Genomic DNA, 25,627 nt, shown 5'->3' on the forward strand with positions numbered 1-25,627 from the left:
AGAAATGGCTTCAAAATTTGTCTGGGTAGCCAAGGCCTTAGACAACCTCACAGGTTTCCACATGCGGCACAGAAGTGGTAGAGAGAACCTCAGGACTGAGAGGGTTACGCAGATGGGAACAAGAAACCTCCCTGCATCCCACATCATCTGTCTGGACCACTGACTGGGGACCAGATGGAATAATGGAAATCTCAGGGGACGGATGAAGTATGGACCCTGGTGACCAGAAAGAACATTCTCCCAACACCTTGGCATTAGTTAAGACCCTCAGAATTCAGCTATGCCCCTTATGAAAAAAGAAGAAATCTCAAATTGACAAAAGATTATTTCTAGCACTCTGGAAAAATGGGTGTTTAAAATAGAAGTTACATTCTCATGATATTTCTCGCACATCAGAGATTTGTGCCTGCTACTCCAATTTCCTGGGACCTCGGCTTCCTTCCCTGTTGGGGTGGCTGTCATGAGGGAGGCCTGTCTCACTGATTTCAACCCTCTCAGCACACACACACCTCTATCAGCTATGGCAGACTGGGCTCAATAGGAATTGAGAAACAGGCGTTAAGAAGTGTTTGGAAATGAATGCAGGAACCAGAAGAGAGAGATACGGGTGTGTACATGTTGGGGCAAAAGTCTTAGCCAGCATCTCCCAGCAGCTCATTCAGGCTGGGCTCCCATCACGCCTGCTGATTTCCTCAGGTTCCCTCCTAACCTCCCTTCCCCACACCCCAAGAAACAAAGGCAGCACTGAACCAGCACATACTTCATTAGAGACACACCAGACTCCACCTGCATCGACTCAGGATACCAGCCACCGCAACTCCAGTCCCAGCTCCATCTGTTCTGCAACCCACCCTCCCCAGCATAGCACAGCCCAGACACTGGCTCTGGGAAGGACGCCTAAGGCCAGAGTTGCTGAGCCTATGGGATAATCTGGAGATTCAATTTCCCCAAGATGGATTCCATTTCCTCTAGAATGACTCCATGTTCCCAACAGGGCTTTGTCTCCCTGAGAAGCAATCCATGTTTTTAGGAGGGCTCCATATCCTTGGGAAAAGCTCCACACCCCTAGGAGGGACTCCTCGGTCCTGATGGGGCCCTGTGCCCTGCATAGGCTCTAGTCCTTAAGAAGGATTCCATGGATGCAGGAGGACTCCAGCCCCTCGGGAAGTTCTCCATGTCCTGGAAGGGCTTCAGGTCCCTGGAAGAGTTCTGTGTCCTTGAGAAAGACTCCATGTCCTCAAAAAATACAGCTTGTCTCTTATCCCTGGGAGGGCTCCATGCCCCCAGGAAGAAAACTAGGAAGCGTTCATATCCCCCAAGGGCCAGGCCCAAAGCCCCTCTCAGCTGGCACAGATGCTACTGACAGTGGCCCCTCCTGGGCCCACAAGGCCCAGCTCCTCCTGCTCATTGATGCATAGCTGGTAACCGCAGCCCCGAGCGCGAGCTCCAGATGCAACCCGGTGGTCAGTCTTGGCACGAGGGGGCAGCAAGAAGCCCACACTGCCAGCGATGAGCATATGCCAAATGCTATGAATGTAGAAGTAGTTGTCCTGGGTCTCCACAAAAGCATAGAGTAGGATGGCACTGCCTGCAATAAGGCTGCCCGGGCACAGGTAGAAAAGCCAGCGGCGCCATGTGGGTGGGTAGCAATGCCGGCGGCGGACGCTGCGTACTGTCTGGGGGAGGCAGAGAAGTGGGGCTCAGGAATGTGAGGCCCTAGAACCCAAACCAGAGCCAATTACTCTCAGGCTTCACCTGAGTCCTGGTTGTGACCTAAAGGTACATGCCAAGACTAGAGTGGGCACTGTGAGCAGCAGGTGATGATGATGGAGCCCAAGCCCACCTTAAATTTGGGACCAGATACCCAGGACCCTGCACCCAAGTCCAGTTGGACTCTCCGTCCCCCTCCCCCTGCCATTGTCCTCTCCACCCTTACCCAGGCTGTTGCCAAGATCCCCAGGGCAAAGAGACTGGGTCCAAGCAGGTTCCAGAGTCCATGCCGGTCGAGCTGCAGAGCCATGGACAGCAGCATAGCCCCCAGCAAATACAGCACCTAAAGAAAGAGGACTCCAGGGACTGGGCTAGAGCCAGGGGATGGCACTCCAGGGGCTGGGCCAGGATGGCGAGAGGCACTTGAAATGCCCCTAGGGAAAGGTCAGGGATGGATTTCAAGTAGACCTTGATCATAGTTGTCCCCCAGGGCCCACTCTGGACTGACCTGCTTGACCACGGGCTGTAAACGAGCCATGGCAATGACAGTAACCCACACAGACATTAAGGAGCCCAGGAAATCACAGAACTGCAGAACATCGTAGTCCATGATGCAGAAAACCACAATGCCTGGCTGGTCACAGGCATGATAGAACTGCAGGAAGAAATGACAGGCATTGAGAGAACTTGGGGCAGAGATCCAGGTCTGTGAAACTGGGGTGGTGTGCAGCTGTCAGAGAAGCAAAGGTCAGAGGTCACAAGTGAGCAGAATTGGGAAATGCCTGACTCCCCCACTCCTGAGAAGAATGTGGTGGAGGCCTGGTCTGCTTCATAAGCCATGTGTTTCTGGAAGCCCTGATCCTGGTCCTTGCCTTCCTAATCTTCCTGCTTCTGGAATGTACTATATAGAGTGCCAGGCCAGGGGGTCCAGATCTCTCAAGCTTAAGCCAATCCCTTCCCTATCTCCTGGTGCTCACCACAGGTCTCACCTATAACCCCTATACCTGGCCCAAGCTCTGGGGCCCAGCTCTGGCCTCTTGGCCAACCCGAATTCCAAACCTCCCCTGCATGTCCCAGTTTCCCGATAGCCCAGATTCTGAATTGGGCTTCACTCTCTGGACTCGCACTAACTGATCCTTTTCATTCCCTCTTACCCAATGCCAGTAAGAAAAAAGGCAGTTTTTAAGGCCATGGAGAAAAGCATGGCACTTCACACTATGAGGAAGACACGGGGGAAGGGACAGTGTCCACCTATCCTACCTGCAGAGAACACAGCAAAGAGTAGGCTACTGAGGAGGTTCAAAGAGGACGCAGGGGACACAAGTGGAATTGGATCAAGCTATACTGGGCATCCTAACTAAGGAAGCAAGGTCTGCCATCAGCCCTCCTTGGTCTGTGGTCCCAGACCCTGTGTCTCTCTGGGCAATGCTATCACAGCCTCTGGCATCCTGCATTCCCTTATTTGTGAAAAGGGTTATCCAGGGATGACCTGAGCTCCCTTTATCTTAGAACATTTACTGTCACATTCCTCAGAATTTCTATGTAGAATTCATGTGATTTGAGTATTTATTGATGCCAGACACTAAGAATATATAGGGTTTTAAGAACATCTTTGGTGCGAAGTCGATGAGAACACGTTTCCCTCTGTGGATTTTTCTAGTGCTCATGTGCCTCATGAACCCACCAAAAGAAAAGACACTGGGCGGGACCTCTGAGGACAAGCAGCTCCAGACTGAGAACAAACATCCTAGGGACATGCTCATTCTTCTCATCTTCTATCATCCCCGCTCTGTGCTGCAGGGATGGAAGAAGGGTTAAGAAAAAAAGTAAAAGGCTATATTGGAGAAAAAAGGGTCTTGCCTGTATAAACTTTACCAAAATCTACTCATTGGAGCTGAGCTTGAGCCATGCCAGTAGATGTCAGTAGATCAAAAAAGTTTCTTAAGCTTCTGTGACTCAGTCTTGATCTCTGTCCCCTGCATATTACCCCAGGTCTTCTGGGATCCATGCTACTGAGGGTATCTTGTGACATGAAAAACAAGTTGGTGTAGCTGCCAGGGTTGGAGTTGGACCACAGTACATCAGGCTGAAATGAAGCTGGGACAGGAAAATTAAGTGTTGTGGCATCCAAAGACAGACTTTGAAGTGGCTTGATCATTGACAGAAGAGACAGAAGGGACTGCTTTCTGCCCAGATCAGTTTCTTTATCATTCTATTAAAAAGCAACCCTAAGTTACAAGATTTCTGTGCACCAAAAAACAGGTCACCTTATAGACCTCAGTGAGACAGACCACCAGGCCCTCTAGAGCCGTGTCATTGGGTTGTGGGTAGAGGGCAAGGATATGCAGTCCACAGCTCAGAAAATAGCGGAGCAACACCCCAAGTCCTTCACTCACTGGCAGCAATGGGGTCTCTGTAATCTCTGGGAAGAATGGAAACGAGAGAACCTAACCTCCTATTTGAATGAGTTATAGCTGAGAATGAGAAGGTGGAGGCAAGGGTCGGGAAGAATGATTCAGGAAAAGGAGTGTCATGTCCTAAATTCGTATCACAAACAATGACACCCAACCTAAATCAAACAGCATCCCCCCTTGGGGAAAAGAAGGTGGGAAATTGAACCAGGTTGGCTGTGAAAATGGAATCCAGCCCACATGCAGGGTTGCCACCAACAGAATGGGAAAATATACTCAAAAGTCTGTCTCTAGGGACAAAGGATGAAAAAGAAATTGCTAACGTTTCCTTTGACCCTGTTGAAGATAAAATGGAACTTAATGTTGCTCTCTTATTTTTTGTTTCCTGCTTCCATTTCCTCTTGGAAACAGCTAAGAGATTTTGCCAAGGGCTACCGAGAATTATGTGTGATGGTGTGAGGAACCGAAGAGATGAGGAGACAGCAGGCTTGCAGCTAGGAAAACAGCAATCACCGAGGAAGGCTGCACAGACCCGGGATGTCACATCCATCTGAGTCTTTGGGGATCTGATTGTAAGGACACAGGTAGCCCTGTGAAGGGTATGTGGCTTGAACTGTATGGGTTAGACTTGTACAGCTCCAGTGTTTGATATATTTTCCCTGTTGATTTTTTATACTTGGTGTGGTTGTTTTCTGATCTCTTGATTGGCTCTTATCTTTTAAGAATTTGGGGAGTACTACTAAACTGAAATCATGTATTTCTCTACATACTCCAGGACTTCGGAGAAACTGAAAACAAGTTAGACATTTATCAGTGCATGCTCACTGCACTGGTGCAAGGGGAGCAATATACGTCAGTGATTACAGGTGAGGGTAGAATCTTGGCTCTACTGCTCACTTTCTACCTTAGGCAAAGAACTTAACTTTCCCTCACCTGCAAAAAAGGATGATAATAAAAGTACCTATCTATTACTATAGTGCTATTGTGAGGATTAAATTAGCAGTGTCTGACACACAGCACGTGTTCAGTAGATGTTATTTTGCTGTTACCATGATCTGAACTATTTGACTATATACAAAATTAAGTGCTAGGTTTGTGGCCTGTTTTTGTTTTTAAACATATTTTACATCTGAAACTCCTGAATCATAAACCTACTGTCTGCTCCTATGCCCTGGATAGGAATTGATGTGCTGCTCCCAAGTGGAGACTGTCCTGAATTTGAAGATAGGGAAGATGACTGTCATCTACTGTCCTGGTATTGTCAACTGCAGTATGACCAGTGGGTGCTTAAATGGACACTGCTGCAGCATAAAATAAGGCCAAACTAAGTAAAGAATGGGACAAGGGGGACAACAGGGAACCTGCCAGGAAAAATGGTCTACATTTTGGCCTTGGTGGAAAAAGAACAGGAGTGAGAGCAAGACTTTAGGCAACACCTCAAAACTAGTAGCGTTTCCCTATTCTTTTGCTTATTCCCTTGTTTAAGAAAGGAGCTCTTTCTGAGGAGGCATTTAAGGCTCTGCCAGTGTTCCTACTGGAGGGAAGGTCTTTTCTTTTCAGGTTGACATGCCATTGTATCCAGATAATGAACAGTTATCTAAAACTGAACACACTGGGGCCAATGCCCAGGATGCTTATGCCAGCCCCAGGAGAGTGCATATGCTCCCCCCACATGCTCCAGGCTCCTGATACACTAAGGTACTCTTAATAATTGTGAATGACATTAGATCTGCACGTAGCCACAAGTGGGCTGATAGAACAGCTGTTGCTACAGGATTTGGCAAGAAACAGTATAAAGGGCATCTGGCAATAAGAAAGAGAAACAGTGTCTAATATAAAAATAGAATGAGACACTGTCAGAGGAGGCCTAAAACAGAGCCACTCAAGCAAAATTGGGGTACATGCTTCTCACCCAGCTTATATGGCCAAGGTCTCTCTATGCAGAATGGTTACAGCTACTCTTCTTCATCTGGGGATGAGTGTCCAGGAGGACCCCGTGAACCTCAGTTTCAGCACATTTGCCCCAGATGATAAGTAAGATTTCCATAACTTTGACATATGTCTGATCTAGTAATGCTGGACACCAGGGAGACATGTATTTTCTTTTTTGATATCCTTATTGCCAAGACATGAGGAGAGCGAGTCCATCTAAGATTTCTGCAGTTCTCATAGGCACTGTATGTCACAAGATGTCAAGAGCCCAGAAATGAGATGAAAAGATCCCTAGATGTGGCATCTGAGGGGAAAAAACCTCCTTGGGGCTTAAGTCACATTCGCAGACTCACTTTTCTATCTTTCTTTATATCTGTGATTCTTCTTGTCATATGAAGCTTTCTGACTATGAAGGAGTAGAAAGACACAGGGAAAGGATTGTGGAGTTTCTGTAATGGGGTTTAAAACTGTACTAATCTTCATCAAATTGTTCTCCTTTGAGCTGGATTTTTATATCGCATCGCCACTTCCCACAGTGCCTCTGGACATAGCTGAGTCCGTAAAGTGTCTTAGGATTCTGAAAGCCAGGCCTGTTCTCTAAATTGTCCAATATAGAAATACCCTCTGTCTTCCAAAAGTTCCCATGAGAAATCAAGGAGACCATGGTGACTGAATGCGGACACATTCATACCATAAGAATGAACGCGCTAAAGATGGAGAAATCCCCAGCATAATGGAGAACATGAGCAGAGAGTAAATAGCCCTCACATCATGAAAGAACGTGATGAAGGTGAACACTCTCCACGCAGAGATGTGGATGCGGGTGCAGATTCTTGCCCCAAACAGAGGAGAACATGATACAGATGTAGACACAATTCCACACTGTAGGACAGAGTTTCTCAGCCAGTGTGTTGAGTAAAGGTCTCCTCAGCCCTCCTAGTGGACAGAGTGTGGGGCGGCTGGACCTACGCTTGTTACATTAAGTTGCAAACAGCCTTGTTCATTTACCCCAATGTTCCTTACAAAAATTATCATTTTCTATGCATGCCATGATAGGTTGGGAAGTACTGCTGTAGAAGACGTAGTGAAGGTACAGACATCCCCAAACCTGTGTAGAACATGGTGGAAACACAGACCCTTACCCACCACCACAGACAAGGACACTGTGAAGATAGAGATGCCACTGCATACCGTGGAGAAGAACATGGTGAAGGTGTAGACAGCAGCTTCCAGCACATATCTGCTCCGAATGGCCAGGATCACGGGTGGCAAGAACATGAGGTTGCTCAGGCAGAGCAGGAGTGTGGACAGCAGCTGGAATCCATAGGTGAGCGCATCGGCACTGTCGGTGCAGCCCCAGCCCCGCCACCCTGCACGTGGGGAGGGCACAGGATGGAAAAGGAGAGAGGGCGCCAAGGGTTCAGCAGACACTTCTGGGAATGGCCTCTTACCAAGCCCTATGCCACTGCTAGTGGAGGGTGTCTCACCCTGGCTCTGCCTCCCACTCTCTCCAAACCCATCTCCAATTCATGCTGCCCCGACCCCATCCCCACTCATGGCCTGCACACCCACCCCCTCCAGGAATCCCACCACAACCGCTCCTTCACCAGCCCGCTCACCAGCCTTGCACTCGCAGGCCGCATACAGGTAGTTGTGTGTGCGGAGCAGCTTGCACTGGCCGTAGGGCCCGCAGTCATCCACACATGGGGACAGGAAGGTGCGCAGACGCACCTCGGCCGTTGCATTGCGGCATTGCACGAACCTGCACACACACTCGTGGTCACCTAGGGTCCCAGGCTGCTCCCACCCCGGGCCCTGCCCCCAACACCCCACCACTGCTCACCGAGGCCCCACCCCACACAGGGAACGGAGGGTCAGGAACCAGGTCCCCGTCTGCGGGAAAGGGATTCGCAGCCTGGCCACTCTGGAGGTGGCACTGACAGAGAGGAGGAAACCTGCCAGGGACTCTGAAAGGATAAGGGAGGGGTCAGGAAGAGGAAAGAGGGGTCAATGTGGAGTCAGGACCCAAGAACCCTCACCCACCTGCCCCACTTCCTAGAGACCCTAGCCTGCCCTTCCTCCATACCATCCCTCCCCCCACCCTGCCACCCCCATCCTCTCCTCCCCCATTTCTCACCCCACCTTTGGAACAGGTGACTGCTGCATCCCCCAGGCTCAAGGGCACCTCATGAGTCAAGCATCCGAACACTGTCACGTTTTCCTGGCGCACAGAGTTCTGGGAAGGGCAGGTATGAAGATGAGGCTGTCAGCCCTCCCGGTGCACCCGCCCCACCCCCAGACTCCTGCACCTGTTAAGCCCTCCACGCCCTCAATGGACAAACAGCCCATTCCTCCAGACCTCTGCACACCAAACCTGCTCTCTCACCTCCATCTTAGGACTGAACCCTCTGTAACAAACACCAGATTCTCCACAGCAAGAAGCTTTCAAGGAGTGATGAGAAGGCAAGACCCCATCCTGAATCTTTTCTTTGGGCAGAATTGTTTCAATTCTGTCCAAGCAAGAGAGAATACTCTCTTTTTCAGTCCCATCTAGCTTACTGGGGGCAGCAGGGGCTGTCGCCGGATGCAGAAACTAGTTATGGACAAATGTAATTGTAAGGTTTTCAGTCATCTTCACCTGGACCTGAGGTGGGAAGCATGCAAAGAAACTCCCTCCTCCTCAGGTGAAATGATCCTGGGTACTGAAATAACAGAATGCCCGAGAGATTAAATGTAGCAACCTGGCTGGATTAAAGGAAACCGGATATCCACAGGAATAAATGTAAGAGGTTGTCCACAAGAATAAATGTAACAGAATGAATGCCATAAGCTCACTTTATTCAAGGAGGATTTGGGCATTATGTATTAAATTCATAAAACAGGATAAAATGCATGAGGAAATAATTTTAAATCTAGATAGGAAAATAAACTCTGTCCCCAGATGTGGGCCATATATTTGACACCGACTTCCAGGCGACCAAAGCAAAGAAGGAAACATGATGAGTTTCGAGATCTGTGAGTCAGTAAGAACAAAGTTAACCAGAAGAAGCACAGCATCAAAGGGGCGGTTCTCAGATACATTGTCACCAAACAAGCACTGAGTGCTGTCACAACTGCTAGCGTGAGTTTCATACAACTTGCTTATAACTTCCCTCAATGCAAGTCCAGGGCAATATGCCAAAATATCATTCAGTGAAAGCCAGTGAAGGCAGCCAATGAAAAAATGTCCTCTGGGTATTCAGTTCTCTGATCCATATGTCCAGTTCTTGATCCAAGGAAAAAATCAAAATATCTGGAGGGAAAGATCAGATTAGATGTGCCCATATACCTTTCACAGTAAATATAACAGGCCATCTGCGGTGTGTGGCAAGTGTCACAACACGCACGTGGGTGGAATGTAAGCAGGTGCTCATTAGAGTGAATGGACAGGAATGCAGAGAGAGGGGGTAAGGGGCTGGGGAGGGGCTGGGCCTCTAACCTCAGAGTACTGAGGAAGAAAGAATAAGTATGGGTGGGGCTGACCTCCTTTCGAGCTCAACAGTTTCAAGGTCAAATCAAGACCTCACTGTAATTGCCCAAAGGCATGGCAATAAGCAAACACAAAATACATACAGTCTTAGAACAGAATGAGAGAGAATTTAAGTTCGAAAATAAGGAACATCTTCAGGTTGAAAATCAGCCCTGTTCTGACTAGCAGGATCACTAGAAAGTCCTGAGCCATGCCTCTTAAGAGGCCACATCAAGCCACAGACCAGGCCTCAGGCTGGCTGACTGGGAAGTGGTCCCTGCCCTCACAGCTGGAAGATAGTAGAGTCAAATAGATTCCTGGCTGGGGAAAGAGTACATAAGTTATTGGATCAAAGCCAAGCTGAAGATAATCTCGAATGGCCCAGCACAGGGCTCTGCCCTCATTCCACTCTTGGAATGCCAGCAATAATGCCTAAGAGGTACAGAAGGCTGGCTTTGCAAGTGTGTGAATTACACGAAGTGGAGAAGGCCCAAGGCTCAAACCAGTATTAGGCAATGCCCCAAGGATGGACATAAATTCTTCCATTCAGGTTCAAAAATTCACTGCAAAAATACAAGATGGGAACTGGCAGCAGTTCACAGGCTTGGGGCCCCAAAATGTATATTCCCTTTGATTGCAACTAGATAAACAAAGCACTTAATGTGGAGGACTGGGAGGATGAACCAAAAATTAAACAGTTTTGTTAGGGGGTTGTTTTCTCCTGTTTCCCAAAGTTTTTATGTGATGCTGTTACTTTTATAATAAAAAAGTAAATGTATACAACTGTTTTGAAGAAAATAAAAATGAAGGAAAAAGATGCAGGGATCTTAGTTCACCACAAGCCCCAGTGGAACCCACAGTGATGCAGGAGGTAAATCTCAGGCTGCACAAATACAAATCCTGTCACCTGCAACCCTCGTCAGACGCTCTCTGGTCATATATTTCAGGGACATGATGACCAGCAGAGGTATGACTAGAGGGGAGAGTGGAGCAGGGGAGAGGTCTAAACACCAAGGTCCCTAAGACACCAAGGTTGTTCAGCTTTTGGGAGGTCAAGGGAACATCTGAAGGGCTGTTAAAATAGGAGAGGGATGTAGCAAATGCACTACATCAATGTAAGATGTTGATAATAAGGACACGGTGCGCAGAGAAGGGATGTATGAGAACTCTGTACTTTCTCCTCCATTTTTCTGTAACCTTAAAACTGCTCTAAAAAATAAAGTCTACTAATTAAAAAAAAAAAAAAAAAAAAAAGGACAGGGATAAATTTACTGGATATGGCTTCTGGTGCAAGACAAAGATCAGTGGGAAAGAATTCATGGAGGCAGATTTTGATGGAATTTTCTCAGGAATGCCTTTAGCAATCAGAGCTGTCCAAACATGGGCTGCATGGCCTCAGGACATGGTGAACTCCTCATCACAGGAGACATGCAAGAAAAAGTGAACAAATGCCATAGAGGGAGGCCGTCAGTGAGCAGGAGGGTAGCCTACAAAACTGGGAGATCCTAGACCACTCTGGGTTGCCCTGGGTGACCCAGCCCATAGGTTGCAGAGTCAATACACAGAGCATGTTTGTTGACCAGAATTGAGCTGAGAGATGGTCCCTAACTGTAAGGATGGGTGGAAGCAACCTGGACAGACTTCCCGGAGGAAGTAAGGGACCCCACACCCCTGACACCCTCCCCTTCGAGCTCCCCCGCAGGGAAACCTCCCCACTCCCAACCAAGATTACCGCATTGAGCTGGAGCTCCAAGCTGAGCACACCTCCACTGTCCAGTACTGGCAACAGCCTCATGGCAAACACAGCTGGGCGCTCAGGGGGGAGGGCCACGCTGGGGCCAAAGAAGATGTAGAAGTGGACAGAGAAGGTGTCCAGCTCATTACGCAGAGTTGGGCGTACTGGCCAGCAGTGTTCAGGTGGGGATGTCGCTCCAGAGCCTTCCAAAGGGGTCCCAAGTGATGGTGGCTCTGGGGGCAGTGGCTGGTTGCCCAGTGACTGGGGCATGTTCATGGCAGCTCCAGGAACCAGGGCACGGGACAAGCTGGGACGTGGGCACTCTGTGGGGCAGAGGAAACCAGAGCTAGGGCCTACAGCCCCACCACAAACCAGATCCGAATGCTCTCTACCCTAAGTGAATCATTGTGCAGTATATACACGTACCGAAACAATACACTGTACCCCATAAATATGTATATGTTAAAATATAAAAACAAAAAATAAACAAACAAAGAAAACAGATCTGAGCCAGACAGGATTTAGCAAAGGATGGGGAGGGGTGACAGCTAGAATCTGATGTCCCTTGGGAATGTGGGGCATCCAGGGTCACAGGACAGAACAGAGTCCAGGAGCTTCCTAGTGGTCAAAGCTAATGGAATGTCATGTTGGAGGGAATCAAGGTCATCTCTTCCTTCCCAAAGGCAGTGAAGACACTGTTGAAAGAGATAACTAAGTGTGACAGGCTGTCTCACTAGCTTGAAAGAGGTTTGGCAGACACTGTCCCAGAGGTCCTGGCTGTTCCTGCCTACCCCCAGGAAACTGAGAGATTAAATCAAAGAAAGTAATGAGATCCTTTAGCTGTCCCAAGTCAGGTGCCTGAAGGCCTTCCAATGACTTGGAGCTCCATGTGGGAGGGCTTCAGGGAGTGTGAAAGAGACTAGGTGCAGTGGAGGAGATTGCAGGGACGTGACAAAGGGCCACTGCACACCACCACCCAGGTCACTTCCCAGCCACAGACGTCTGCACAGGCTGGGTGGCTGGAGCAGATGTGGGGGTTCTGACCTTGCAACTGCACACACAGCTGGAAGCGGATGGTCCTTCCAGGGCCCCGGGATGGTGTCTCCACACGCACGTAGACCCAGTGCCCCCAGGGGGGCAGTGCCAGCTCCAGCTGGCATAGTGAGGCACTTCCACAGGTCACAGAGCTTGAGTTGTGCAGTGGTGGGGCCTTAGGACGTAGGCGCAGTGTCAGGGGGCAGGCAGATACCCCACAGCCCCCCACACACACCAGCTGTGCTGAAACCCTGTAAGTGAAGCTAGGCACAAAGACCCTGGGAAGAGGAAAGGTTGGGGGTAAAAAAGGAGAAAAAGAGAGGTGAGAGGGACACCAGAAGGAGGGCAACTCTGGGTAGAAGGGGGCATGGAGGGGGCAAGAGACACAGGGGGAACAGGAGCCATTTTAGGTCTTCCCTCTGTGCTGGGAGAGAGGGAGGCAGGGGTCTGACACATGCTGAGGACTCTAGGTCACCTGGCAGTGCAGTTTGGCTAGAGGGAGAGCAGGATTAGGCAGGTAGGCTGAAGAGCCAACAGAGAACCCTGCAACCTGCCTGAAGCCAGAGAAGGAAGAGAGAAAGGACCAGGTTTGGGGGAGTATTCGACTTACTTGTACAGGGCTGAGCGATTGTGGGGGGAGAGGGTCTGCTCTGAGGGACGGCCAGGAACCAGCACTGCAACGTCCAGCAAACGCCGGACAATCAGCTGCGGCTGAAGGAGGTACTGACACTCATCCTGGAGACCCTGAGACAAAAGCAGGGGTGGCGGGAGGGAGGGACACAGCAGGAGCACTACTAAACCAAGGCAAACAGAACCTGCTGGACAGGTCAGGGGGAAACCTCCTCCGGCCTCCCACTCCCAGGGCCCTTACCGAGGTCTCTCTAAGCTCTGGGTCCTTCCTGTCTAAGCAGTCATTTCTGATCACCCCTGTCCTACTTATGACTGCACAGTCTGCTGTAATCCTTAGCACTGGCTGAGATTTTTGGACTCAAACCCAGGCCCTCCTGACAATCAGGCTTTAATTGCCCCTTCTCCCAGTCTAAGCCTTCCTGGACGTTCCTGGCTAGCCCCACGTCACTGCAATCTCAAACCACCTACTCCCCCACCAGGCCCTCAGGAACTCAAAACCCTGGCTCTTTTGGGGGGTCAGAAAGCTCCTTCAAGGCCTCCAGTCCAACCCCACCACCACCACCAATCGGAATCTTTAATTTCCTTTATTCCCCACTCTGTCCCTTCCCAAGTGCTCATCCAGCCTCTGTTTTAATAACCCTGGTGAAGGGCCACTCATTACCTCCCAGGCAACCTCTAGACTATAAGCAACTTAAGAACAGAAACCTTATCTCATTTTATTTTTGTTCCTCCAGACACGGGGCCTAACACAGGGCCTTACAGATGAATGTTTGCTGAATAAATGAATCAATAAATGAATGAGCCCAGCTGGGGGCAGTTTTGTCCTTTATGAAGCCAATGCCTGTCATTTGACTCATCTCCCATCGCTCTGCCCTTAGGGGCCCCTCAGATACATCTGCTCTCTTGGCCTCAGACTGTGTTTCTTCTGTTACTAGAGGACAACCACATCTCCCCCAGCTCTCTTCCCCTGGATAAAATCTCTAGGCCCTTCTTCTCTATTTCACTGACACCACCCCTGGCCTGCATGGCCTTATCACTCTTTGGTGAGCACAGGCCCATTTGTCGTGGTTCCTCTTCTGCAGCATTTGCAACTACAAAAGCCCTACAAACCTAACAGTTCAGGGGAGGAGGAGCTCCTAATTAGTCTTCTCTGACCTTCTGGACAAATGGCTTTATGCTGGCCCAATAAACCAAAAGCCACCATTCACTTACGTGGTTATTCTGACCAAGACATACGTCCAAATCCTGCTCTGGTCAAAAGTTCCAGGCCCTGACATCCCACTGAGTTCCATGCCATAGAGCAAGCCAGCCACAGCATGACTTCCAGCATGCTCCACAAGGCAGGAAGGAGGCCTTGATAGATGCCGGCCAGAAGATCTCATTACCCTCTGCCTGGAATTTTTCTGTGCCTTAGGCATTACTGCATCCCCAGTGCCTAGCACACCACCTAGTACACACTAGGTGCTACAAAACAGCTATCGAGTTAAAGAATGGATAACAAAAAGAGGGTCCCTTCAGAAAGCTCCTGAACTGACCTAGTTGCTCAGAAACTTCCATCTCTGATGTCTTGGATGTTTTGGATGTCTGAAGGAAATCCAAAGCATATGTCCTTCATCTTTGGTGTCAAACCCTACGGACCAGAAATACTCTCACAAGTCATTTCCTTCACCCCACCTCCTAAGGCAGGAATCACCGCCACAACAATTTTGCAGTGAATGAGTCCCAAGGGTGGGGGGGCTCATGATCAGGAGGTGATCCATTTCCTTGCTAGACAGTCCAGGGGAAGAAACACTTTGCTCCACCTTTTGCTCGCTGTTGACTTGACTAAAAGATCAGCTGACATGAACTTTCTGGTTAAGATGTACTCCTTCCTTATACTATATATCGTGAACATCTAATCCCCATCCCTTCATGTGGAGGGAGCGTTCAGTCAGCAGAGACCAGAGAAGGTATAGGAACCTTCTCCCTATAATGCAGCCAGAGAAAGGGCACCAGAAGTCAGGTCCTCAAGAGCTGCCAAAGCAGAAGCCAAGCGAGAGAGTCCAAACTGAGTCAACAGGCTAAACCAACATCAGCAGTCATGAAAGGAAGAGGGCTAAAGCAAGGAAGCTCGAGAAAGGAGGAGAGCCAGGATTGCAAAGTGGAGGAATACATTCTGAAAGATCCTGGAGTAGAAGGCAAGGTAGAGGGATTCCTAGAATGTCCTTGTATGGGTTGGCTGGGTGTCTTTAGAAAGGCCTGAGCGAGGTGGCCAGTACTAGGCTCTGGGTGAGGCTTACAAACTGAAGATGCCCGAAGACCCAGCCTTCTCTATGGAAACACCCCAGTACTTAGCACAGCCCTGGCCCACAGTCAGTCAGCACCAATCAACATGGAAGTAAATGAGTGCTGGAGAGACTGCAGGGGCAAGAGCGGAAGCAGGGAGACTGTGTAGGAGAAAGCTGAGGGAAGGCGTGCTGAGAGTGAAGCAGAGAGAAGTAGATGCATTCGGGGCGTGCTTTAGAAGTAGAGTCAACAAGACTTTTTTTGTTTGGATTGGATGTGGGAAAATAAAGGAAAAGAGGAATCAAGGATGACACCTAAATTTGGGGCTTGAGCAATTGGTGGATGATGATACAATTTACTGAGAAAAAGAAGATGACTAGAGAAAAAAGAGGCTTGAACTGCGAGAAGTGAAATGGGAATCGAAGAGTTTTTTACTTTTAGCTTTGTTTTGATTTGTACCTACTAAGTTTGAGCCATTTTTTAGAAATCCAATTGGAGATGTCAAGTTAGCAGTTGCATATAAAGTTTGAGATTCAAAGAAATTAGGACTGGCTGAAAACTCTTGGGGTGCATTAACTTATAAATGGTATTTAAAACTATTGTGCTGGAGACACCAAGAAGAGAATGGAAAAATAAAAAAGGAGTTGTCCCAGGACAAAACATGGAGCCACTACAACATGTATAGATCAAGCAGAGAAGTCGGGAAAGGACACAGAGGGCAGGAGGAAAACCAGGGCAGTTCCATAAACTCACAAAGGCCATGAGGAAAAAGTGTTTTAAGAAAGAAAGAGTAATACAAGGAACTATTTAACAGCTAGTTACTAGCTAACTCTGGGGAGGGGAATCGGGGACTGGAAGGACTAGAAGGGAAGAGGAGGACTTACTTTTCACTGTATGCCTTTTGTACCTTTCAAATGTTGTAGCGGGTGCGTATATTACCTATTCTAGATACAAATAAAATTAGGAGGAGGAGGAAAAGCAGAAGAAGCACTGTTAGCAGATTTTCACCACTTCAGTTAAAATACTGAGTAATGTTTGGTCCTAGGTGGTGGTTTCAACAGAATCCTTTGTTATGTATAATCTGCTTCTTTGCTTTCCATGTAGTTGCCTTCATTATTTTACCTACTTTCATTTACTTTCAAATCTTAGACCTGGGAAGGGGAAGTGCTCAAGGAGAACTCGTGCCCTAGACATTCGGGAGACCATTCCCCTTATGAGCCACCTGGGTGGCAATGGTATCCACAAGCCAAAGGACAGCCCGTCAGGACAGACTAGCAACTGGGCACCTTAGAATGAACACAGGAAAAGCAAAGAGGCAGAGGCATGGGGGCAAGACAGAAGTGGTGGATAGGAAGAAGGGGAAAAGGAAAGGAGGAGAAATGAAATCAATGTGGAATAGTATGAGTCTGAGAAGGTGAGAGGAGGGCAACAAAAATCTGCTGAGCCCCCATGTGCCAGGCTATGTGCTGGGTGTTAGGAATATGTTGTAATAACACAGACCCAGAGTCCAGCAGAAGTATGGGACTAGCACTCAAGGACAGTGGCCTAGACCAGAGAAGTCACTTTCCTTTACAACCTTTCCATGCTCCCTATCATTCTCAGGACTTCCAGGCCCTTGAGGATCTGGCCTGCGCTCACCTCTCTACCTCCTTCACCCACCCCACTTCAGTTCTCCCTTCTAAGCTTTGGCCCATGCTACTCCCACCACCTGGAACACCTTTCCCTGACTTCTCAACTTCAGGCCTCACTTCCTAACAGTTTCCTAATATCACTTCCGCCATGTTACCAAGTGAGTTAGCCATCTCTCCTTTATCCCCTTAAAACATCTCCTGGATCTCACTAATGTGCATTTTATTTATCTCTCTGTTCCCAGCACCCAACCCAAGACCTGGCACAAAGCAAGTGCTAAAAGACTAAGGGCTATAGGGAGATCTAAGCTCATCCCCAAAACTGAGGAGGGCCCTAGAAACAGCACTGCCTTCTTATTGCTGGGACTCTTAAAGGATATCCCTGAACCCACCTAACTTCCTATGTTTGCCAGTCCTCACAGGAAGTCAAGTTACAGGAATGCCCTGGGCAATGAACCCACAGGGTCAAGTCTGGGAAATTAACCAAGGTGTGCAGAGCTTAAGAATCCTTCAAGGCCAGAAGTTAATCAAATTCTTAGAAGACACAAGATCCTTGCCCCATCAACCTCTAGAAGAGGCCTGGCTGAAGAGCTATGTCTCTCATGGTGTCCAGACCTGCTGCCCCTCATGGGCAATGGGCAAGGTGCAACTGTGCCCTCTTTTCTCTAGTCTCGCCACATCCCTGGGGAGCTCTGCTGGCTAGAGCTCCACTTGCAGTACCAAGTCCCCCAGGCCATGCTTGCTATATCTAGGTGCAAATGGGCACGTTAGGTGTAGTCCTTTTCTCACTGCCCACCTCCCTTTGATCTGGGCACTTTGAATCACCCTTTAGGTTCTGAGCATCCTTTCTCTGTACTGCTTTCTCTGAGTCCCCATTGTCCCAATCTTGTAGCCATAAGCAACCCTAACCACTCCCAACCAGGCCTCAGCTTCCATAATCCCAGCCCAGGCCTAGTCCCCAGGTTCCTCTTACTCACCCAGACAGGTTTTTGGATAATTAGAGCAGGGCTTCAGGAGGATTTTCCCTGTCAGTTCTCACAAGGTGAGCCAAGGATCAGAGTTGAGTTTTCTTGGGGGGGGGGGGGGGGTTGGCTGGCCAGTACTGGGATTTGAACCTTGAACCCTTGACCATGGTGTTACAAGGCTGCGCTCTAACCAACTGAGCTAACCAGCCAGCCCCTGGATCAAAGTTGAAATCAAGGACAGGATCTTTGGGATTTGGCCAAAGACCTATGAAGATATCCCTCCTAACAGAAGAACCCTTATTTCTGATGAAAGTCAAGGCCTACCTAGAACCCAGAGCCTCTTCCAGGAGAGCTCCTAATATGCTGTTATCCAGAGGGCTCCCAGGACTTGATATCACTCTCAGGAAAACAGACCTACCACTGAGGCCTAGAGATGCTACCTCAACCCTATTTCCCATCTCTGCCAACAGCAGTGCCAGTGCACTTGTCCCTGTGTGATTCTCAGCTCATTTGAAGGCATTATTAATACCTGCTCTGAATGCTGGGCTGCAGCAGGAGGAGGAGAGGTGAGTCACAGAGTCCCTACCCTCAAGGAACTCAATCTGGAGTTACACATCTGAGTCAAACCTTTACCTGATTGATAATTTCTGCCACTCCCAATTCTCAATGACAAATGCACCCTGAACCCCCAGCTTTCTCATTCTACCATGTCCTGCTCTTTAAATCCTTGTTCTGCTCATGCTCAGTCCTTCATCTTTACCACAGGCCCCACACACATGGTCATCCATTCTGACAATGGCCAGCTCATCACACCTTCCCTCTCCTCCAATAAACAGAAGTAGCAAACCTATAGATCCCCTTGGTACAAGGAGGAAGTCTGGCCTGTCTAACATGTGAGAGTGGCAGGAAAACATTGTGGCATTTCCTTCTCCTCCAAACCAGAGAAGCCTCCTGACCTTTGAACCTGACCTTCAGACTAACAACCTCTGCTCTATGAAATCAGTGCTGATATTTAGATGAAAGGGAGGCAACAGTCAAAATGGACACCAGATGCCCTACGCCTCCTTTAACAGGAAAGGGCTCCTCTGATGGTCTTCCATGGGGTGTGGGGAGCTGTCGACATGACGACAGAAGAGGAGTGTGTTCTCCCAGATGGACTAAAGACTGGGCTGTGACCTAAGAGGGTCATCAGGACTCTTGTCAATCAAGACGTGGAACATGACCAGTCCTGCGTTTGTGCAGCAGATTTGACCAGTCCCTACTTGGCTTCTCGTCACCTTGATTTACCCTTGTGACTTCCAAAGGAAGGAACACTACTCCCCAGTACCAGAGACCCTGATTCCAGACTCTCGACTTTCCCTTCACCTTACCTGTACCCACTACATCCTCCTAAGGCTCCCAAGTTGCCTCCTGCAGATCGTAGCCTCTGGCCTACCAGGAAACCTGCACACCTCTAGCCATGCCCCACCCCAGCCACCCTTGTACTGTTGCCCATCCTGGCACAAGGCTGGTGTGCCAGGTACCCTGTGGGGGAAATTCAGCAGAGATGAAGAGGCAGCTCTGGCCCCTCCTGCCCTGGGCAGCATCAACCCACCTTGACAGAGATGTGGCCGTGGGCCTGGGGAAGGTGGGCAGCCAAGAACCAGTCCCCAGGCAAGGGGCTGCTGACGTTAAAGATGCCTGAGGTGCGGTTGGGCAGTGTCCAGCTGAGGGTCAGTGAGAAAACCCCAGGTACAGCTGTGTCCCCTGGGAAATGTGTATGCAGGGGATTGATGACAGGGGGTGCCCCGGACCGGAAATACCTGATGGACCAGAATTAGGAGAGGAGGAAAGCAGACAATGGGGTGGGAGGTGGGAAATGGGGAAAAGAAAGGAGAACTGTCACTCATCACTAGTAAAACAAGTGGATTCTCTAAACTGACACATACAACAAAGTGGTTCCATGTCATGGGTCAGGCTATAAAGGGGTGAGAGGTCAGCTCAGGCACTCGCACAGTCATACAGTAGTCAGGAATTAGTCATGACTCTCAGTCAGTCACACTTCAATCTGGACAGGGTCAGGGTCAGGGTCAGGGTCAGGGTCAGGAGGTCAGTTTAGATTCTCACAAAGTCACACTTTAGTTTGAAAAGTGGTCTGGGGTTGGAAGTGGGGGTCACGAGGTTAACTCAGACACTCACACAGTCACACTTTGGTCTGGGCAGTGGTCCCCAAAGGTTCCCCCCTGCTCCTTGAAGATGATGAGGTTCCAAACAGCCAGAAACGTATCCTCGGGAACATGGAAGTGGAAGAGCTCGGTGCTGGCAAAGGAGCGGAAAGGACTCAGCTTGCGGGGTGAGCAGGTGGAGTAATCAGTCAGGAAAAGGCCTCCTGGGAAGCAGGAGAAAAAGAAAGGAGCAGGGCAGGACAGAGGGCATTTCCATTAAGCAACAGGCATGCAGTCTTCCTCACCAATAGCACCAACTCAACAAACACTCTCCTATGAGCCAGCAACTAGGTCTCGTACTGCCCTGGCCATCATCTGGTTTAATCCTTACAGTGGCCTTGTAAAAAAAAAAAAAAAACTCTTTTTACAGATAGGGAAACTGAGGCTTAAACCTAGATCAAACTGAGGATGAAATGTAGTTTTGTCTACATCCAAAAACCAGGACCCTTTATATGACCTCACAGCTGCACCTCACTTAGGAACCATTGTTCTCCTCTTGCCAAGCCTAACAAAACAGAGGTGTGGAAGGGTGTGTGTGTGCGTGTGTGTATGTGTGTGTGTTGGCATAGGCTCTTAAGCCACTAAGCAGGCTGGAACTCCACCTGTGGGGCTTGGGAGTCAGCATGGAACTGTGTAACTTCCTTGTTTATTTTCTTCCCCTTTCTGTTCCCTTGTGGTTAGAAGCAGTAAAAACCCTCAGAAGCTTCACAAGGGCTGTCTGTATACTGGCTCAGGGCAGGAGAGGGGAGGAGAAAGTGTGGTAAAGCTTCAAGGGGCCTGCTTGGGTGGCAGAGGCAAGGACAAGAGCTGGCAGGTCACCACAAGAGTCCCCAGGAAAGGAGAAAAGGAGAGTCATCAAGCCCTCTAGGGTCAGAATGAACAGCCAGGGAGCATTTCCCCAGAGGGAGACCCAGGGAAGCAGTCAATTGGTGACCCAGTGGAATCTCAAACCCCTTGGGAATATTCAGAGCAGGCCAGGTTGGGAGGTGGGGAGAAAGTGGTCATCTTTAGCTGAAATGCTGAGATACCTGATCATGACTGTCAGGAGTAGAGCCAAGGTGAGCAGGAAAGTCTGGTGTCAGCAACTAGTCAGGCAAACATATGGGGATGAGGACTGCTGTACTAGTAAAGATAATCCGCCACTCAGCTGGATAAGAGAAGAGGATCACAAATGTCAGGCAAGGTCCCCCAGCTTAAAGCTCTGGGGAATCTGACTGCTCTGTAGACTTCAGACCAGCCCCAGAGAAGCCAGGAGGATGCCTCCAAGGCAGGTGAGAAGTTGGGGAACTCAAGAGCTTCAGGACAGAGTAGGAGCTGGAGGTAGGAGAGACTCTGGAGGGAAGTTTTCCACCAAGTAGGAAATGCTAACAGGGCTTACCTAGTCTGATGATCCCCTTCTCTGAAGATGGGAGACAACTCCAAAAATGAGGAGTTTGAAATAACAGAGAAAGAGGCATGTGGGAAAGGAGGCTGCTGAAGGAGGGAACCCTGGTTAAGGTTGGCCCTTCAGAGAGCTGCCCTATATAAGTGGAGACCATAGGCCCTAGATTGGCCTGTGCTCTTCTTCAAAGCCAGTGATTACACCCAAGGACTAGTTAGTCTGCCCAGTTCAGACCACCTGACCAGTCTCAATTGTCAGCAAGGAAGACCTGACACCTTGCAAGCTAAGCACTACCCAGGAACCCAAAGAGGCACGCAGAACAGCATTCAGAAAGCAGTGGAGAAGTATCTGAGAGGGATGAAGGGAAATGCACACAACTGAAGGGAGAGATAGGTTTCCTAGGAGACCTGGCTGTGACAACTGAGAGGAAGAAGGCAAGAGCTGAACAGTCTGGATACTAGTTACAAGAAATCAGAGCTCTGGAGCACCCTCTGCTGGGGTAGGGAAGGGCTGCTCCTCCTTAAAGCTAGTACCAGGGATAGGACATCTGATCAGCCATTGCTATTGTTAGGAGAAATGTTGGTCAGTCCCTTAGTGTAGACCCTCAGAGAGCTAGTGTTAAAAAGCAACTAATGACCTTTGGGAAGCATGAACAGATACGCACAAAGAGCCCTGTGATTCAAAAGACCATGATGTAGCCTGGAGAACTGGGGACCTAGCTAAGCCATCCCCAAAATGGCCAGGGGCTATAAATGTCACAGAATAGGTGGTGGGGAAAGGGAGTGAGCAGCAGTTGGGAATGCTGGGGGGAACCTAGACGTTCTGAAGGCAGATGCTTGAGAAAGGATCCACAGCCCCTTCACCCCAAGCTTTGGTTTAGAGTTTGAACAGGCCCTACTAGGGCTGTGTCCCAGAGCCAGGCATGAGCAACGCTCTAGCCAGGCTCAGATGAACCTATCCTAGATGTCTCAGTACTTCTATGATGTAGCTAGGGTGGTTCCCCACCATCACACAAACCACACATACACATGCTTTCACACACACACACACACACACACACACACGCACACACCTGCGGTACACACACACAGGCTGAGGCTTACCCTGCTAGTGATAGCACTAGACAGAATAAAAGGTCATTTCTTGAAATGGCAAGGCATGCTTGGGTTATTAAGTGCAAACAGCTAAGCCCAAGGAAAAGATCCAAGGATCAGGGGTGGGATGAGGACAGCTAGGAGGTAACTTCCATTCCTGAAATGAGATTGAAGCCAACAAGAAGCATTTGTGCAGCCCTGTGCTGTGATGGTCCTGTGATACTGCCAGCCTCTCCTCAGACAAAACCCATCACTACCACCAGGTCACAGAGCACCCCTGCACACCAGGCCACAGTTGCCAAGATATTGACTATTAACAGCACTAAGGGCAGCTCCACCTGCAGTTGGCACTATTCGGTGCTCTTTTCCAACTTCATTACAATTCTCCCCAAAGCACCTAAACCTGCTTCCAGGCAATTGAGTTTTTATCCACAACTTTCAGCTTTGTACACTCTGTGGCTGTCATTTTCTCCCCTAGCCAGCCCAGTGGCTCAATGGGCCCCATAACAAAGAATCCATAATGGCAGGGATGGAAGCTATAAATTGAGCTCAAAACCTGACTGGCTACTGCCTCTGCTGAGTGCCCAACTTGTCAGCAGCAATAATCAACATTGAGTCCCCCATGGCTCCTTCCTTCAAGGAGATTGGCTGGAGGTGGATGGATTATTGACATGTGTTGTGGGGGCTGGCCCGTGGCTCACTCGGGAGAGTGTGGTGCTGATAACACCAAAGCCATGGGTTCGGATCCCATATAGGGATGGCCGGTTGGCTCATTGAGTGAGCGTGGTGCTGACAACACCAAGTCAAGGGTTAAGATCCCCTTACCAGTCATCTTTAAAAAAAAAAAAAAAAAAAAAACATGTGTTGTGGGAGGCACCCAACACTGCTTTCATCCTAGGAACTACCCACTTCTGAAGGTAACACTTCAGTGATCTATCTGTATGAGGAGCAGGCAGAACTGAAGAGGAATGTGCGTGGGCCACATGTCCCTCCCCCCTCACACAATAACATGGGCACTCAGAGGACAAACTGGCTCACATGCATCCCACACAACATACATGTGCCTACACTCACCTACACACAAGCATGTATTTACGCTGAACATGCCAGCATTCCCACAGGTCCCTGAGTTACACACACAGACACTTAAGTGTCCAGACACCTCTTCAGGGGCTGTGACCTTTGGTGTGTATGGATCTCCTCAAGTTTGTAAACTAGACCAGGCCCCCAGTGTCACTGAAATCCACCTCCCACCCCCCAGCTGCTCTGTTACCTGCTATTGCCAAAGAATCCATCCTATCAAGAGTACCCCCCCTGGAGGTGGCAGGGGCTGGAGCCATGAAGTTTATAGTCATTTCATGATGGGACCATCTTTATAGCACATTCCCTAGGCCAGGACCTCCTCCTCCTCCCACATTCCATCCATTAAAAAGTTGAACCTCTCCCTCTCTTATCCAAATCCCTTCCTCACTGGATGGTGACCCTGGGCTGACAACTGGCAAATGAGGAAGAGTTTGTGGATGAAGTCTCCTTGTGGGCAAACAAGAGAGAAGAGAGGTGTACTTTGGGCCTTTCCCAACTTGGGTCTGTTTTTCTATTAAGCATATACTGCAGTGAGGAGGAAAAAAAATAGTATGGGATAGGAATTAGGAAAACCCTTTTCTAGCCCCAGCACTGCCATTTGCAAGCTTTATGACCTTGGACAAATTGCTACCTCACTGAGCCTCAGTTTCCTCATCTGTAAAATGGCCTCTGAGTTTCAACCCTGCTCCCAAAGTGTCAGGAATTATTCCTAGGCAAACCAAGCTTCCCTGGAACAAGACTCATTACAAGAAGAAAACACGTTATAATGGCAACTAATCCATGTTCTTCTGTTGCTACATGTTATCTTCAAAACCATTTTCTTAACCCTGTTTGAATGCATGCCCAATATCTCAAAGGTTTAGGCTATATTTTCCCACACTGGCCTATGTTACCCCATCAAACTTTGAGAGCAGGAGCAAAGCCTTCAAGGCAAAGCAAGAATCACAGTGGGATCAGGATGGATACCAGAAAAGAAAACCCAGGAGTTTCTATCCTAGCGACTGTTAGCCACCTGCTGAGCCTCAAACTCAGTTACCACTCTTTGACCCTGCCAATTCCTCTGCTGTGTAAGACCTCTCTCCTCTCTATTTCCCCCCACTTCTTCCCCAATGATCTAGTTCCCCAGGTCCCACCTCTCCTGAATCTCTCCAGCTCACCCCTCCCTGCTGGAACCCATCCCCTGCCTCAGTCTATCCTGCTTCTGCACTCACCAGCCGCTGGGCCAAGGACAGAGAACAGCAACAGCAGCAATAGAGCTGGCGGCAGCTGGAGCCCAGACCTGAGCCGAGGCTGGGAGAGGGGCAGAGTATGAGAGAGGGGGGCAGCTAGTGGGAGAGACTTGTGTAAACACAGAGATGAGGGCAAAGGCTGAGATAAGAGGTTGGGTTGTGCTGGGCACTGGGGCTTGAACAAGGGCAGGGCATGGGATGGAAGGAGGGGCTGTGATGGGGACTGGAGCAATGGCTGGGGTTGGGCCAGGGGCTTAAGCAAACACTGGGAATGCGGTTGGGACAGGGGCTGTGCTGGGATTTGTGACAGGGTATGGTACGAGGGCCCAAGCGGGGATAGGGGCCAGGCCCGGGGCAGAGACTGGGACCGGAGGGGGAACCTGGGTAGGGATCCGGACCTTGGCATTCGCTGGGACCCAGGCCGGGACTGAGGCCGATTTGGGAAACGGGGCGAAGGCGGGGCCGGGGGCCAAGGCCGGGATCGGGATAGGACGAGGGGCCGGGACAAGGGCTGGGCCATGGCCCGGGGCGGGGGCGGGGCCGGACAGGCCAGCGCGGGGCGCTCGCAGAGCTGACCCGCGACTCCGCTCCCCACCCCCAGGGGGTGGCCTCCGGTGTCCTCGCGGGTCGGGGCCGGGGCGGGGACCTGGGTGGGAGTTCAGGCCTGGGCGACTCCGGGCTGCGCTGAACCGGCGATAACCAGGCCCCGCGGCAGCGGCCTCGGCCTCGGCCTGACGTCCACATGACGCTCCGCCCCCAACCAGTTCTATTGGTCCCTCTCAGTAAAGCCCGCCCCCTGCCCTATGCCATTGGTCTA

General features: G+C 49.7%; 1 protein-coding gene across 4 annotated transcripts; it reads right to left on the minus strand.

Annotated features, from left to right (window-relative positions):
• Positions 1–810: 810 nt before the first annotated feature.
• On the minus strand, positions 811–25,406 carry TMEM8B (transmembrane protein 8B). 4 transcript variants are annotated; one of them, XM_063082064.1, is made up of 14 exons: positions 25,387–25,406; positions 24,793–24,871; positions 19,998–20,187; positions 19,414–19,621; positions 12,942–13,075; positions 12,341–12,609; positions 11,294–11,619; positions 8,196–8,289; positions 7,897–8,020; positions 7,673–7,815; positions 7,245–7,423; positions 2,219–2,365; positions 1,937–2,053; positions 811–1,676 (listed from the first exon to the last, which is right to left on the minus strand). In XM_063082064.1, exons 7-14 carry the CDS (start codon positions 11,570–11,572, stop codon positions 1,341–1,343), a joined length of 1,419 nt encoding a protein of 472 aa, XP_062938134.1. In that variant the 5' UTR covers positions 11,573–11,619; positions 12,341–12,609; positions 12,942–13,075; positions 19,414–19,621; positions 19,998–20,187; positions 24,793–24,871; positions 25,387–25,406; the 3' UTR covers positions 811–1,340. The 4 variants fall into 4 exon arrangements, with proteins under 4 accessions (XP_062938134.1, XP_062938132.1, XP_062938133.1 ...); XM_063082062.1 differs by having other exon boundaries at positions 24,793–25,395; XM_063082063.1 differs by having other exon boundaries at positions 1,449–1,716; positions 24,793–25,395.
• Positions 25,407–25,627: the final 221 nt, after the last annotated feature.

The sequence above is a fragment of the Cynocephalus volans genome, chromosome 17, assembly GCF_027409185.1.
Source record: "Cynocephalus volans isolate mCynVol1 chromosome 17, mCynVol1.pri, whole genome shotgun sequence".
Taxonomy (NCBI): Eukaryota; Metazoa; Chordata; class Mammalia; order Dermoptera; family Cynocephalidae; genus Cynocephalus; species Cynocephalus volans.

Coding starts and splice junctions, on each gene's coding strand:
- TMEM8B (XM_063082062.1), bottom strand. CDS start 25,330: ATGGCCCAGCCCTTGTCCCGGCCCCTCGTCCTATCCCGATCCCGGCCT. Junction 2,054..2,218: donor TACAGCCCGTGGTCAAGCAG/GTCAGTCCAGAG, acceptor CTCTTTCTTTAG/GTGCTGTATTTGCTGGGGGC. Junction 1,677..1,936: donor GGATCTTGGCAACAGCCTGG/GTAAGGGTGGAG, acceptor TGCCTCCCCCAG/ACAGTACGCAGCGTCCGCCG.